The sequence below is a fragment of the Drosophila persimilis genome, unplaced genomic scaffold (assembly GCF_003286085.1).
Source record: "Drosophila persimilis strain 14011-0111.01,24,50 unplaced genomic scaffold, DperRS2 tig00000863-arrow-arrow-pilon, whole genome shotgun sequence".
NCBI classification, from domain to species: domain Eukaryota; kingdom Metazoa; phylum Arthropoda; class Insecta; order Diptera; family Drosophilidae; genus Drosophila; species Drosophila persimilis.
Window position 1 is genome coordinate 514,882 of NW_020825364.1, and position 14,737 is coordinate 529,618.

The 14,737-nt window shown below is 53.4% G+C and overlaps 1 protein-coding gene across 1 annotated transcript in view; it reads left to right on the top strand.

Annotated features, from left to right (window-relative positions):
• The window catches only part of LOC6599514 (bifunctional heparan sulfate N-deacetylase/N-sulfotransferase), a 64,222-nt gene that overhangs the window by 43,556 nt on the left and 5,929 nt on the right, over nt 1-14,737 (top strand). Inside the window, exon 3 of the mRNA XM_026993636.1 lies at nt 4,057-4,266. Coding sequence (XP_026849437.1) covers nt 4,057-4,266 — 210 coding nt within the window. The remainder of the gene's footprint in view (nt 1-4,056; nt 4,267-14,737) is intronic.

A 14,737-nucleotide genomic window follows, 5' to 3' on the forward strand; every position in this document is an offset into this window, starting at 1 on the left:
CATTTCCCGGCTGCAATTCAATTGAACTTGGCTTGATTTATTTAATTAAGTTTTTTCCCTCGTTTTGTTGCCGTCGAGTCGCCGTCTCGGCCTCCTCTGCCCCCTCTGCCCCCCCCGGCCGCCGCTGCCACTTTTGTTGCTGCTTTTCCCTGACGACCACCGCAATCGGCGGATCCGTTTGGAGTCGTTGAGTCGCTTGTCGGGAGTCTTTATTTCAAGTGTTTTCCCTCGCCCCCCCCCCCCGTGCCCGCTCTCTGCAGCTTTCATTGTTCTTAAGTGGCCGTTGCCCGGGAAATTCTTCTCTTCTGTCGAGTGGAAATATGCGCCGCTGCCGAGCGAAGGAACAAAAGGATTGCGGATTGAAGCAATATTGTGGCATCGGCGCGGCATCGGCACGGCATCAGTTCTTATTAAAGTTTTTAATGCCAAAAACCAAAGGAAATGCGGCTTCTGCTTCTGCGGCTGCGGCGGCTGCGGCGGCTGTGGCATGCCACTGACACATTGACAAGCGATTCGGGGCAGCTGCAGTTTTCCACTGAATTTCGAGGCTTAGTTGCTTCCCCCCCTCCCTAAAGCTCTCTCTCTTTGCTTAGTTCTCCCCCTCTGCCGCTCCCCCTGCTCCTCCCTTTGCTCTTCTCATTTTCCAGCATTTTCCGGCTCCGCAAATGTTTAAGTGGCCGCCGCTTTGTCTTCGTTTCGTTTGCTTTTTGTATTTGCATTTTGCACCCCAGAAAGGTCCGAAGTGGGCCACGCCCACCCGTCCCCGAAATGCATGGAAAAAGTAGGTTTTCCCCACCCCCAGAAATAGTACAGTCTCTCGCTTTTTTTTTGGTATTTGTTTTATTCCTTTTTTTGGGGCAAGAAAATTGTTTTTTTTTTTTCGTCCTTAGATATCATATTTTTCTATATGCCATATCCTTGTGCTAGATTCGCATTTTATTATGCCCTTCCTGGGCCGGGGGGGCCGGGGGGCTGGCTGGGCGCCCTGCATTACGTATGCGCCCCGTTTTGTGGCAAGCGGCTGCCGCCTCTGGTGGCTGGCTGCATGCATTTGCTACTTTGCAAATTTATTACAAATTTTTACATACGATTTATTGTCTGAGCGCGTGCAAGGCAGCAGCGGCCTGCCCAGTGGGCGGCGGGCGGGGGGCGACGGGCGGCTCTTCGCGGAGAAGGAAAATCTAGGGAAATCCCCGCCTCCGGGCTCCCCGCCTCCCGGGCTCTTGAGTCGCGCTGCGGCGACTTTATGCGCTCACGGATTCAATAAAACCGCCTCCCGCGTGTCATGTCTTCAGCGCTGACTAATAAGCCTTGGCCATGCCACCACGCTCATGGCCGTGCCCCACTTGGCTGCCCCTGCCACGCTGCGAGCGAGAGAGAGAGAGAGAGACGGGGAGAGAGTGAGCTGTTGGCCAAGTTTGTTGCACGCCCGCATAAATAACACGTCGCAAATGCATAAACTGACTTTTTGTTGCCTAATTTATGCAGCAACAAAAGACGAAACTTTCCGAACCGAGAGAAGCCTTCGCTTGTAGTCCTTGCCCCTGCCCCTGCCCCTGCCTCCTGCCTCCATCCTGGCTGCTTGACTCCGCTTCTCCTTCGCTGCAGAACGGAAACGGAAATTTTGTGCTGTGCACAAATAAATCAGCGAACTGAGGCCCCGGCCAGGTTGCATGCCTCACTGGCTCACTGCCTGCCTGCCTGCCTGCCTGTTTGCCCGAGAGTTGCCGCCCCGCAAATGTTGCACGAAATGCAAACAAGACACAGCGGAGGAGTGGAAGGAGGAGGAGGAGCAGGCGGAGGAGCAGCTCAACAAAATTTCTTCATCATCCTTGCAGCAAGGGGCACGGCACGCGTGGCATCAGAACTTTTCTCCGTTTGCTGATGGGCCAGGAAAATGTCCTGCAGTTTGTGGCAAAAATTAGAAACGGTGAAGCCTTTCTTGGCAGGGAATCCTTGGGGATTCCGTGGAGCCAAAGAGGAAGAGGAGGTCAGAGCAAAGAAAAGCAAAAAGCGTTGCTTTCCATCAAAGATTCCACCTCGAATCGATACCGACAAGGAAAGCGGTGCCACGCGTCTTGCGGCAGCGCCCCTCGGTTGGGTTCGCATTCCAAGCTACCTTTTGGTGGGTAATACTTGTCCATGCCCCAAATAGATGCCTCCGTCTTTCGGCCCTGCCTCGTGGACCCTTTTTCGGGGGGCAATTCCGTCGCTGAGGCAAGAACTTATACGCTCCTTATTTATGGCTTATGTTTTTTTGATTTTGCAGCGGGCATTCTCCCACATTATATCCTGCACTTTGCCCCCTCCCCTCCCCTCCCCCCCCCTCTCTCGTGTTTATGGGGCATTCATTCAGGGCCGAAAAAAGAGGAGAGAATAAACTTTTTGGGACCTGGTCTTGGGGGCTCTTCTTTCCTCTTTCCTATTTCCATTTCCATTTCTATTTGGATTTGTTACAGTGTGCGCCACGAGTGTATGTCCGTCTCCGTCTCTGCCTTTGGAGGAGGTACGAGTGTGTGTGTGTGTTGGTGTGTTGCTGCTATCTAAATATTTTGTTTTGGCAGTGCAAAAGTTTTGCCAGAGTCCGTTTTTCCCTTTGCCTGCCGCAAAGCAGAGCAGAGCAGAGCAGAGAAGGTCCTTGCCGGAGCCCCTCCCGCGCACGATTTTGTAATGCAAAAAGTATTTACATTTGCCCAACGAGCACTGGGAGCAGGAGAAGGAGAGAGTCCTGGCGGCATGCATGGCCTGGATGTCCTGCACGGACTGGCTGGCGCTTTCTCTGCTTTCTCTGCGCCTTGCTTCGGGATTTCGGGGCTTGGCCTAATAGGTTTTTGTTAATTTTAGGGATTTCGCCTTGAAAGGCGCTGCAAAAAGGGTTCCAGCACACAGGCAGGCAGGATGTTGCTGCTTGATTCAAGGACTCTCGGCCCCTGCCGCCGCTCCTGCCGCCGCTCCTGCTGCAATCTAATGTACTGCATGGCCCCGAAAGGTCGGCCCAAAGGTCGGACGGCAGGAAGTTGCAAGGATATGTGGAAATTGCATAAGCTTTATAATAAAATGCTTTGCTCCTTGCCAGCAAGGAGCAGCAGAAAGGATAAGAAAGGAGCGGCAAGCAGGGGAAGGGGCAGCAAGGGCGGGGGCAGCAGTGGCAGTGGAAGTTGCAGGTGAAACTATGATAAAATCGAAACACAAAAACTTGCCCAGGTCAAAGGTGTCTCTCTGTCTCCCTCTCTCTTTATCTGTCTCTCTCTTGTGAAACTTTTCCACTCGTGAAGGCGGGGCAGAGGGGCAGGACACACAAATTCACATTAGAGACGGAGAGGGGGGGGGGGATAGGGGGGCAAAGGGGGTGGGGAGTGGGAGGTGTGGCACGTTTTGCAGGTCGTTTCGTTGGTTTGTTAATGAGAGACGAGGCCGCCTGGCTGTTGTCCTTTAAAGGACACCCAAATGAAGATACATGTGAGACGGGGCGTCTGTGTGTGTGTGTGTGTGTGTGTGTGTGTGCGCGGTGTATCCTGTATCCTGTATCCTGTATCCTGTAGCCTGCGTCTTGGTTGAACAGCAGATGGTCTTGGCTTTTATCTTGCGGCAAACAGTGGCAGGAGCGACAGGAGGAGCAGCAGGAGCTGCCACTTCGCTAACGACAGCGCGCGGCAGCCGTTACATTGTGGTGTGGCATGTGGCATATTACGCATACGCAACGTGTTGTCGCGTATCTCAATTTGTGGCAACCTCCCCGCTCCCCACTCCTCGCCCCTCGCTCTTTGCTACTTCATTTTTGGCCGTGTGCGTCACTCCCCCCGCCCTCTCACTCCCCTCTCGCAGCAAATACAACAAATGAATGCCTCTGGCTGTGGCTCCTCCTCGTTCCTCCTCCGCCAAACGAAGGAGCTCTGGCGGAAACTCCTTTGATGCCACTAAATGTTGCACCACCCCCCACTCTATTCATGCATCCGAAAGCGGGATGCGGGATAGCCCAGGATCTACCTCCCCCCCCCACCGCCCTCCAGTGCCCATAACGTGTCTAATCCTCCCGTTTTGCTTGTTCCTTTGCAGCCTCATCCAGCGGGACACCCACCCGGCGCCGATCATCCACTGCCGCATGCTGAGCGCCGCGGGGAAGCACGTGCGGGACGCCTCGCCGGCGCCCGACCACCGCTCGGAGGCGCGGCTCCGCATCGATCCCAAGGTCCTGGTCTTCGTGGAGACCACCTACTCGGGCCTGGGCCGGGACATAGCCGAGCTGCTGGTCTACAATCGGATCAAGTGAGTGGAACCCAGCCCCACAAGTGCTTCTTGCCCCTCAAAATGGTTGCATAATTGGCAAAGAGGCGGCAAAGAGGCGGCAAAGAGGCGGCGATGCAGCGACTCGACGATAATTATTGCTACACTTCCGGGGAAATGGCAGTGCAAGTGCCAGTGCCAGTGGAGGTGGCAGACTGCCCCACAAAATGAATGGCAAGTGGCTGGCCCCCTCCCTGTCGCTGCCCCTGCCCCTGCCCCTCCCCCTGCGTCTGCCAGGAGAGCACTGACTGGCGCCTGGCCATTGTCAATGTTGACCCAATTTGGTTAGTTGGCCATAAAAAGGCAGGTTATGAAATTAATGCCAGGCCCTAGATGGGACTCCATTCTATCCATTCTGTCGTCCTGTGTCTGCGAGCGGGAGGGGAGGACAGGGCAGGGCAGGGGAGGCCGAGTGCCGCAGGGAGGCAGATACAGAGGAGAGATTGTGGTGCTGCTGCTGCTGCAGCGGGGCAGCAAAGCATTCCAGTTTAATTGGCAACTTATGCTTTTGTGGTCGAGTGCCTCGTCTGTCTGTCTGTCCCTCCCCTCTCTCCCTCCTGGCATATCCATCTCCAAAGCCAGCCCCATGCCAGCTCAGGCGGAAGTCTCGTTTTCTCTGGCTGCTCACCTGCTGCTGGCCCCCATTTCCTGGCTGTCTGCCTCACTTCTGGCCAAGTCAGCAGTTTTTCCATCTGGCAACAAAGTCCCCGTCCTCGGAGGCACTGAATGTAATCCGTCTGGCGGCAGGGAGGGCGCCTGGCTGGGCCCCCGCCATTCTTGAAGGGTATTAGAAATTCCTCGTATCTTTTGAAGAGGGATCCGTCTTCCTTCCTGCCTTCGAGCCTGCCTTCCTGCCCTCACACACATAAAGAGAGCCCTGGCTGCCCTGCAGTCCTGCCATCCGGGGAGGATATGCCTTTGTGATTCCGCTCTGGAGATGTGTCTCTCCCCCCGCCCCCCTCTGTGGCTCTGTGGAGGTGTGAGCCTCCTCCTCCTTCGACCCCGCCCAATTGGTTAACCGCAGGATGACCGCAGGATGTTCATGCAGCCTCCGTTTCCGGCCCCGCCCCCTCCGCCGCCCCCGCCTGCACAAATAACCGCAATTATTATGCCAGCTGCACTTTGCAGCTCTCTGCGGGGGCGTGTCGGCCGGGGGGTGGGGCATGCCGCCACAAGAGACGCCCGGCCAGGACGGGGGGGCCGGGAGGGCCGGGGAGTCGAAACGTGTGGCTAAAACTTTTTTGCTTCACACTTTTTTTGGTTTTTCTTTTGGTTTTTTTCTTCTTAATTTCTGCTTTAATAAAAAAAAGGCACAAAAATGAAGGACATGCATGTGGAATCCTGTGGCAGAGGCAAGAAAATAGTCTCGGGCCGCAGCCGGGAGGAGACCCAGCCGGGGAGGGGGGGGGGGGGGGCATGCCACAAGGACGATCCCTGCCGAACGGAGAAGAAGTCGAAAAGGCAAAAATTTCAATTTGCCGCAGCTTTTGTTGATGTTGTTTGCTGCCTGCCCCTCTAACCACCCCCCTTCCCTTCCCTCTCCTCCCCTCTGCTCTCCTCTCGTCTCCTTCTGCTGGTGGCTCGTCCTTTTGCCTCGTTTTCGGCTTTTGTGTTGTATAATTAAATTTTGTCGTTATGGCAAAGGGGCAGGAGGGCAGGGCAGGGGGGGGGGCACAAACTAGCAATGACAGCCCCCCCAAACCCCTATCGCTGGAGCGCCCTCTCCTTCAGCAGCAGACAAGTGCTTCAACTTTAATGAGATTTCAAGTACAAATAGCAGCAGCGGCAGCGGCAGCACACAGCAATGGCATTCAGTCAGTCGTAGCAGATTGTCCCCCACTTCACTCCATCCCCCCCCCTTAGCTTCCTCCTGGAGCCCTCCTTCCTGCTGCTGAGTAATGCCAGGACATTGTCTCTCTCGCGCAGCAGCAGCAGCAGCCGCCCAAATATGCAGGCGAATGACTCTTATGACCTAATCAACTCTTGGTTATAGATGCCTCTCTCTCTGACCGTGTGGCAGGAGCATCTGCTGTGTGTCTGTGTGTGTCCTGATGAATGCTTTCCCTTTACATGAATGCCTGCCTTCTGTTTCTGCTGCTGCTTCTGCTGCTGCTGTTGTTGTGTGCTTATCAATGACTTCATTAGTGGCAGCAGGGAGACTCCTTCTTCACTGGGGCGCACCCTTCGAACCCCGAACCCCGCCATCCCCCAACCGATGCGATCCTTTGGCGTGGCAACAAATTTCATTAACATTACCATCTCATTACCTCTGTGTGTGTGTCTGCGAGAGAAATTTAGTTGAAGTTTCGCTGCAACACAAGCCTGGAGGTATCTGCCATGCACTCCGACCCCCCTCCACCCCTCCACCCCTGCACCCCATGCAGGGGCCACATGTGCCAGAGGGCGGGGGGCAATCAAAGTTGTCGCTGAAAACACAGACAGACATCAAGGGCGTGGGCTGCCATGGCAGCAGCAGCAGCGGCACCAACCAAATATTGTTAAGCGTTTCCATAGGACCATTTGTATCTGTATCTGTATCTGTATCTTTAGCTGTAGCTGTATCCGTGTGTGCGGGCGTGTGTGGCAGGTGCATTTCCCTTTATAACTTTTTCATGAATCGCAACTTTCCACAGGAGTCTCTGGGTCTCCCATCTGCAGCTCTCGAGCTTTGCCAGGCGCCCATTATCAATTATTTATGAGCCGAAGAGACATCCCCCTCCCCCGGCACCCTCCTCCTCCCCCTCCTCCTCATTGCTCCCAAGTTGCCACTCAATTAGCCATGAAATATGCTCGACTCCATCGACTTTTTGCACTGTCACACGTGGCGTATGCGTAATGTCTGTGGGCTGGCAGCCCATGTGGCATGCCGTGGCACACACGATTCTGATGGCATCCAAGAGATTCCTTCGAGCAGACGAATAATCGAGAGATTATCCGGAGTTTTCCTTCCTTTGGTTGTTGGAAGATATCCTCCCAGTTTTCTCATCTCTCTCCTTCTGGCGCTCCTTTTGGCCGCTTCTTTGCTCGCTTAGACGCTCCAATTAGCCGCCAGTTCATGCTTTCGGCCAATTGATTGATTGCCAGCTTACGAGGGACCCAGTGGCCCCGAAGTGGACGAATGGCGGGGGAGCGGGGGGGGCCAAACGTTGCACATACAAATCGACTGCCAAGAGTCGCCGCCGCTGCCGCCGCCAGGAAGTATGCAAAGTTTTTGGCCAAAGTTTTTCCGGCCGAATTGGCCGCCATTTGTGTCCTGGCCAGCCTCCAAACGGGAAAGGGGGTGGGGGGGGGGGGGGGGGGGGCAGAGGCGGAACAAGCATTAACACAACCAAAAACTTGTTCTGCCACTTTTGGCGGCAGTGGCAGTGGCACGGGGGCAGTGGCACAGTGGCAGCGCCATCTAATGCGCCGTGAAATTCTAATGAAATTTTCTTAGGTAATTACGCGGCCCCAAAGCGGCCTCCCCTAGCCTCCCCCCCTGCCCACACACACACGCAAGTCGTTTATTAAATCGCCATTTATATTGTGCAATGGGGGGGAAGGGGGTGGGGCATGCCACGCCCCTCGCGTGCATTATGCGCGTAATAGCTACTTAACCTTATTTTCAATTTTTGATTCGGCTTTTTGTGCCCTGCCGCCAATCGCTGTGGCATCAGTCAGTGGCAGCGGCATCGGTGGCATCGGTGGCATCAGCATTAGTCAGTGGCGCGGCATGAAGTCAAGCGGCAGGCAGCAGGCGGCAGGCAGCGAGGCAGGACACGGAAGTCATCAGCAGCCTTGTTATCGTGGCACGGCATGGCATTGCCCTCCCCCCACCCCCCGCTGCCTCCGTGCTGTGGCAGGATCCATCTCCATCCCCCCTCATGTGTGTGGGTGTGGCTGTGGCTGGGGCTGTGCGCCTGAATAATGTAGCATGCTTTGTGGCTCAGCCCAGGCCCCGAAAACGGCGCTCATCCTTTCGCCTATTCCAAGCGCTGATTGCGCCACTGGGAGGCGGCGAACTTTTTAAAACGCGAAAAGGCGACAAACGAAGGGGGGGGGGGCACCAGGCAGTCACCCTTCCCTTCCACTGACAGGCACATGGCAAACGCCATAAACAGCCACCACAATTGGAAGACTGCCATGGCAGCCAGGCAGGGAGCCATCGAGCCAGGACCTGCCTGGTTTTTGGCCATCGAATGGGAGTGGGGCGGGGAGTGGGGGTGGGACTCCTGTCTGTCCCTGTGCTGCCATCGCTTTTCTCATCATAATCACACCCTTTTTGGCCCTTATTCGCCCCAATGTTTACTTTAATAATGTCGCGGAAAATTCCCATTTTCAATTTCGTCGCACAAGTCAATGGAGCCACGAGGCCGGGCTGCCAGAGGAGATCCACACTGGCACTGTGGGGCCAAAGATGCCAGAAAGCCCTCGAAAATTCCACAGATCACTGATCACAGATTTGCTGCTTGAACCAGAAGGAAACAACAACAAAAGGGAGACTCTGGAGAGGCTTTTTCGATACATTTCAGGTGCAAGGAAACACGCTTTGAAGCCCCTGAAAACGCCTTGTTTTCCAATCAACAACAAAAGCATTGCTTGGCCAAACAAAAGGGCAAGGAAAACACTCGAATTTCTTGTCCAAATTCTGCTGATATTTTACATGCACCGCAGAGAGTATTTTTGTGTACATTTTCTCGAGCATTTATTGAATTTCCAAACGGAAGTCTCAGCAATTTGCGTGCCTTTTTGCACCCCTCGCCCACCCCCGAAAAGGTATCGAATACAACCCTTAGATACGCCGCCAGCCATTCCACAGCCATCTTCGATTCCTTTCAACAATTAGAAATTCCTCGAAATCAGAATGCAATTCGGATACAAAAAATGCAAAAATTGTTCATTGAAATCTCCATTTTCCTGCATTCTCCTCCACTCTCCTCCACTCTCCTCCACTCTCTCCACTCTCTCCATTCTCTCCACTGTTCTGCGACACAATGGCCATACGATATAGTCCCTGAATATATGTATATAAATACCGCTATGCCCCCCCCCCCCCCCTGTGTATAGTCTTTATATTAACCCCTCTCCCGCTGCCCCTGGCCCCCCCCTTGGCCCCCAGTGAGCGCTGTTTTGTGTGTAAATATGAAGGGAAAAAAAAAGGAAGGAAAGAAGGAGCAAAATATTTGTGCTCTAGCGCTTGTGGCACGTGACGCAGCAGTTGGCTGGCTGGCTGGCTGGTTGTCGTTGCCGTTGCTGCCACACAGAGATTGCTACTGCTGCCACCTTGCAACCTCCTGGCGGCTCCTCCTCCTCCCCCTCTCATGTTTTCTTGTGACAAGTTGGCTTTTTGCCTGCCTCTCGCGCCCTCCCGCCCCCCGTGCCCTCCCGCGATGTTGTGTGTCGCTTGTTGTTAGACGAATATTTTGCTCCTTTCTTTCGTTATTTTTTTTTGTTTTGTTGCCAACAAATTGGTTATTTTATTGAATTACTCAAGCAGCAGGAGGCAGCCAATGCCACCTACGCCTCTGCCTCTGCCTCTGCCTCTAGTGGTGTGTGTGTGTGCCCCCTAACCCTGCCGCCTGCCCCCCATTTGTCGTCTGTCGTCTATCGTCTGGGGTTGCGTGATTATATTGGCCTAAACAGGCGATGGCTGGTGGCTGGTGGCTGCTGCCTGCTGCCTGCTGGCTGGTGGCTGGTGCAAGTCGCGTTCAGCGACTTTAAGGACATTGCCGTTGCGTGTTCCCTGCCCCCCACCCCCCTCTCTCGGGTGCCTCCTCCCGTGGAGCGAGTATATATTTCGCAGTGACTTAAGTAGTTTCGCCGCGTATAATAAATTTTCTAGTTTAAACTCATTTATTGCCCGGGCGACTAAGGATGAAAGAACGAATTGCCGGCAGGAAATGGAAGGGGAACGGGCAGGGGTAGGGGAACGGGATAAGAGGGATACGATACGAGACGATACCCTCTATAATGGCCATTTGTTGTATAATTTTCACATTGTGTTTAGTGCCGAGGCGTGGGAGGAGGGAGCCTCCTTCGAGGGTCTCTTATTTGTGATATATGTGTCGTGTGTGGGAGGGGGGCACTCGAGTATCTGCAGGGGGGGGCGTGTGTTAATTACACTTGAAAATTATAGGCCACGGGGCGAAAATGATGGCTTCATTCGTGGCGGCTGTTTAATCGGAGATTGCGTGCGCGGGAGAGCTGCCTTGCGGCGAGAGCTGATTGCAGGAGGTGCTCTCTCTCTCTCTCTGATGGAAATCAATCGCTTGGTCAAGGAAGGACTAATTGGGGCACGTGTGTGTCGGCTGCTGCATGCGCATCTAATCAACTAATCAGAGCCCGGCTCTTGGCGCTTGGCGCTTGCCCCTTGGGCCTCCCCTGCTAATTGCATCATTATTCACACACACAGACACACACACACACACACACACAGCGAACAAGTGGAAAAGCAAGGAAAAAGGCAGACAGGACAAGCAGATGCCTGGCTTGATGCTCTTTATGGCCAGGGATCACAGCGCCGCCGGGCAGGAGCCGAACGGAGGAGCAGGACAGGGCCTCAGACAGGACCCACAAAGATAGAAGACCCGCCCCTCGAAAGGGGCCTCCGGAAAGGTGCAAAGACACATTATCCGGGGCCAAGACATGGCCAAAAATGAGTATCTTGTGGGGGGAGCTCTTCGATTAGGCAGAGGTGTCTCTGCCCTGCAGGGACTCAGCATCCTATCTGTCCGTCTGTGCGTCTGTGCGTCTGTCTGGCTGTCGCTCTCTTTGTGGCAAACACACAGCGCCCTACAGCTTAATTTCCTGACGCAAATATCAACAGGGAACGAGGGCTAGATGCCGCAACACAGGATGGAGTCGCCCCCAAAGCGCTCTAATGAAATTACAACACACGGGGCCGGGCTGGTTGTGTCTTCCGGCGGAGTGGAGGGCGGGGTGGGAGCGCAGTGGAGACACGAGACCCCGTGTAAGCCAAAGTGCCAGTGGAAAGTCAACTAAAACTAAGCTCATTTAATGCGTTGCATAAGCGACAAGCGGAGTAGCACCTTTGCCCTCCGCACTCTGCTCCCCCCCCCACCCCTCCCACGACGACACGGGGAATCCTGCAAGCAAACAAACAAACAGACAAACAGACAGACAGACAGACAGAGAGAAAGTAGCAGGAAACATGCTACAACTACAGCAGGAACTAGCAAGGAAACATAGATCCTGTGAGTGGGACTATGGAGACCCTGGAGGATACCCTGAAGGACGTGTGTAATCTCAAGCACGATTATAGCCATCCATCTAACAGCATCTGTGTGGTGCAGTCCTCCAATTCGGCTTAACTTTGGATCATATTTAGCCAAGACAATTCCGAAAGAAGTTCTTCCCAAAAACATATCCCCTTCGGAGTTTCAATCAGGCCATAAAGCAATCAAACGTTTCGTTTTCGCCTCTAGGTGCTCCTGTTAGGCGCAGAATTCGGTGCTGTTAGGCGCACAAAATCTCCTGTAATGAGCAACATGCGATGTGCCGATAACCAAAGCGGGCTGCGTCAGCTGTTGGCACGAAAAGGCAAAGTGCTGCTGCATTGAACCAATTATTTCAAAGCAGAGTTTGAGGTGGGCTTAAACAAAGAACTATTCCATGTTTGTGCATCCAAGAGTCATCTGTTTTTTTGTAATTATTGCAATCTGGATTCTTTTTGGTGTTCCTGCAACACTGCACGTCATGCGGCTGCGCCCCTCGGTCGTTTCTACGTTCCTGGCTGGGATTCGCGCGTGCCAGCCACTTGATGGTCTTTTTGCTCTTAACTTCTGCGTTTTGCGATATCGGGAGCACCAGTTTTGGCGTTTACAAAAGTAAATCGCAAAGTGGAGAAGTGCGAAAGTGGAAAACGGAGCCTGGCAAACCTATGATCATATGATATAGGGCTTCCCTTCGCATATTATGCTGCTGTAACTATTATTTGTAGCTGTAAACAAAGGCTTTGTTCCCATTTTAGATGGATGGATGGATGGACATGTAAAGCGGTATTTGAATGCGAAATATGGGGGAATCGGACACGCGATATTCTCTGAGCGTTTTCATTGCTCTTGAGTGTCGGAAGTCCGTTGCTCCCTGCCTAACCGACAGCTCCTCAAACCCGCCGGAAAAGGGTATTCCGAACAGCAAACCAAGAGATGGGGAAGGGGACTGGGGAATGGAGAAAGGAGAAAGGAGCAACAAGCCCAGTCGCTCGCTCAGTCGCTAACGCCGGCATTTGCAGTTTTGCGTTTTACGTTTATCCCGGGGATAATTTAACACCCCATACAAATGCAAACAAATGAGCGCCCGACACTCCGGGACTCCGAGACTCCGAGACTCCGACACTCACTGGCATAAGTCTACGTACGAGTGTACGGGGTGTACGAGTGTACGGCGTGTACGGCGTGTACGGCTGTACGGCTGTACGACGTGTGAGAAAAAACCAAACATTTATTTACTTGCAAGTAATACCCGGTAATGGGTTTTTAAAACAAATCCTCTGCGGGCCTGTAAATGAACTTCCGACCTACGTCGCGCCGCCCGCTGTGTCGCCCCTTTCTCTGGGTCTTTCTCTGGCAATTAAATTTCAAATAACAACACACACACACACACGCACACACGCACACACGCACATGTGTAAGTGTAATCGGAGAGTGAAGGAACAGGAAGGAACGGGAAGGAAAGGGAAGACAAAGGCAAAGAGTGTCATTATATAGTTAATTAAACAAACATTTTGTGCAGATAAAACGCTTTAATTAATGCTCTTAGTCGAGGACTTCACTTTAAAGCTCTTTCGCAGCTCACCCCTCCCTTTCCCCCTCCCCTGCCCTCCTCCCACAGGGCTGTCCTTCTTGAACACCTGAAAAGTATGCAATGAAAATTCGTCACGCTGCTCTGCGGATCATTTGCATGAAAGGGTGTGGGTGGAGGGGACGGAGTGGGTGGTTGGGCCTGATGGACTGGGCAGTGGCTTTGCCGTTGCCATGGAATTGTGTGTTTGGATGCAATATTCAATCGAAAGGATGAAAGTAATTCACGGAAATGCAGCACATTTCAGGGATATAAATATTTCTTTTACAAAAATACGTATTTTCATATCATATTGCCACAAATGAAGACGAATAACCATTTGTGGAAATAACTGGTGCTGGGGATCCTGCGATAAAGAGGGACAATTGAGAAAGGAAACGGTTTTGGGAGGGGCTTCCAAGGTATAAAGCACCATTAATGCCATTCCAAATACTTCAGCCTTCGATTGAAGTGAAAAGTACCCAAATATCTCCCCCCCTAGTCCCCTCAATCACCCCCAATCCCTATAGCTGGCCCCATGGATCTCCTCTGCCCAGGGTATCGCCCCGTCGACTCGCTCTCTCGCTCTCCGCCCGTCTCTTTGCCATGCATGAACATGCATGTCCATGTCCTTTATAGTATTTGCCTCCTGCTGCTGGCTGCTGCCTGCTGCCTGCCTTTTGTTGTTCTTATACATTGTCCAGAAGCTGTCGTTGAGCGTGCGATTTTTCAATATCCTGGCGCGCAACATAAATGACCATTTTTGATGGGGCTTTCTGGCATGACCCCCGCCCCACCCCCCCCACATGGCTCCCGTCCTGCCTCCACGCCAAGGGGTGACACATGGTCTCGTGTTGACGCGCCATAAAATATGCAATGCATGCAGTATGTCAGCGTTTTACCCCCAACGCCCCCCCCCAACCACCACTCAACCCAGCAGCCTCACCTTTTTCGTTGCCTCCCTGCCTGCCTCCCGCCCCCTGCCCCCTCCGACTGCCAGTCAGCTCTCATAACTCGGGAAAAGACGGGGAGGGGAGGGGCTTTGGTGGAAGGCCAAAAGTCATTCCGTTTTTTGTCAGGCCCATCGCACAAAACTATCAATAATATTCCACCCCCCCCCCCCCGCCACATCCCGCAACCAGGGGGGCATCCAGGGGGCACCCAGGAGCTGTTGCTGCCGCTGCTGCAGTCGGACACATATAAACTGTTTTGCTTTATGACTTTTATATGCAGCTGCAGCTGCAGGATTCGATGGAGTGCGGGTGTGGGGGGGGGGGGGGGGCATGCTGCAAATATTTTTAATATGCTTCGCGCGGAGGCTTCGGCAGCGGCAGAGGCAAAAAATGCTTACAATGCCAGCGGCTATACCACGTTACGTTACGCTTACGTTGCGTTACGTATCGTAAGCGTATAGGTAACCTCCCCTTCCGCTATTTATTTTTTAGCATTCCGCTTCGATTCGGTTAAGCGCGGGGGAGAGGGGGGCCACAGGGGGGGCACGCGGATGAATCGCCGTTTGGCATATTGAATGCTGTTTTTTGTTGTTTGGTTGGATGGGGACGAGAGGGTGGTGGGTGGTGGTGGTGGGGGGTCCCGATTCTGATTGCTGAATTTTGGTTTTTGGCATCGGTTTTGGGTTTTGGGTTTCGGTTTTTGTTTAGCTTTAAAGTCC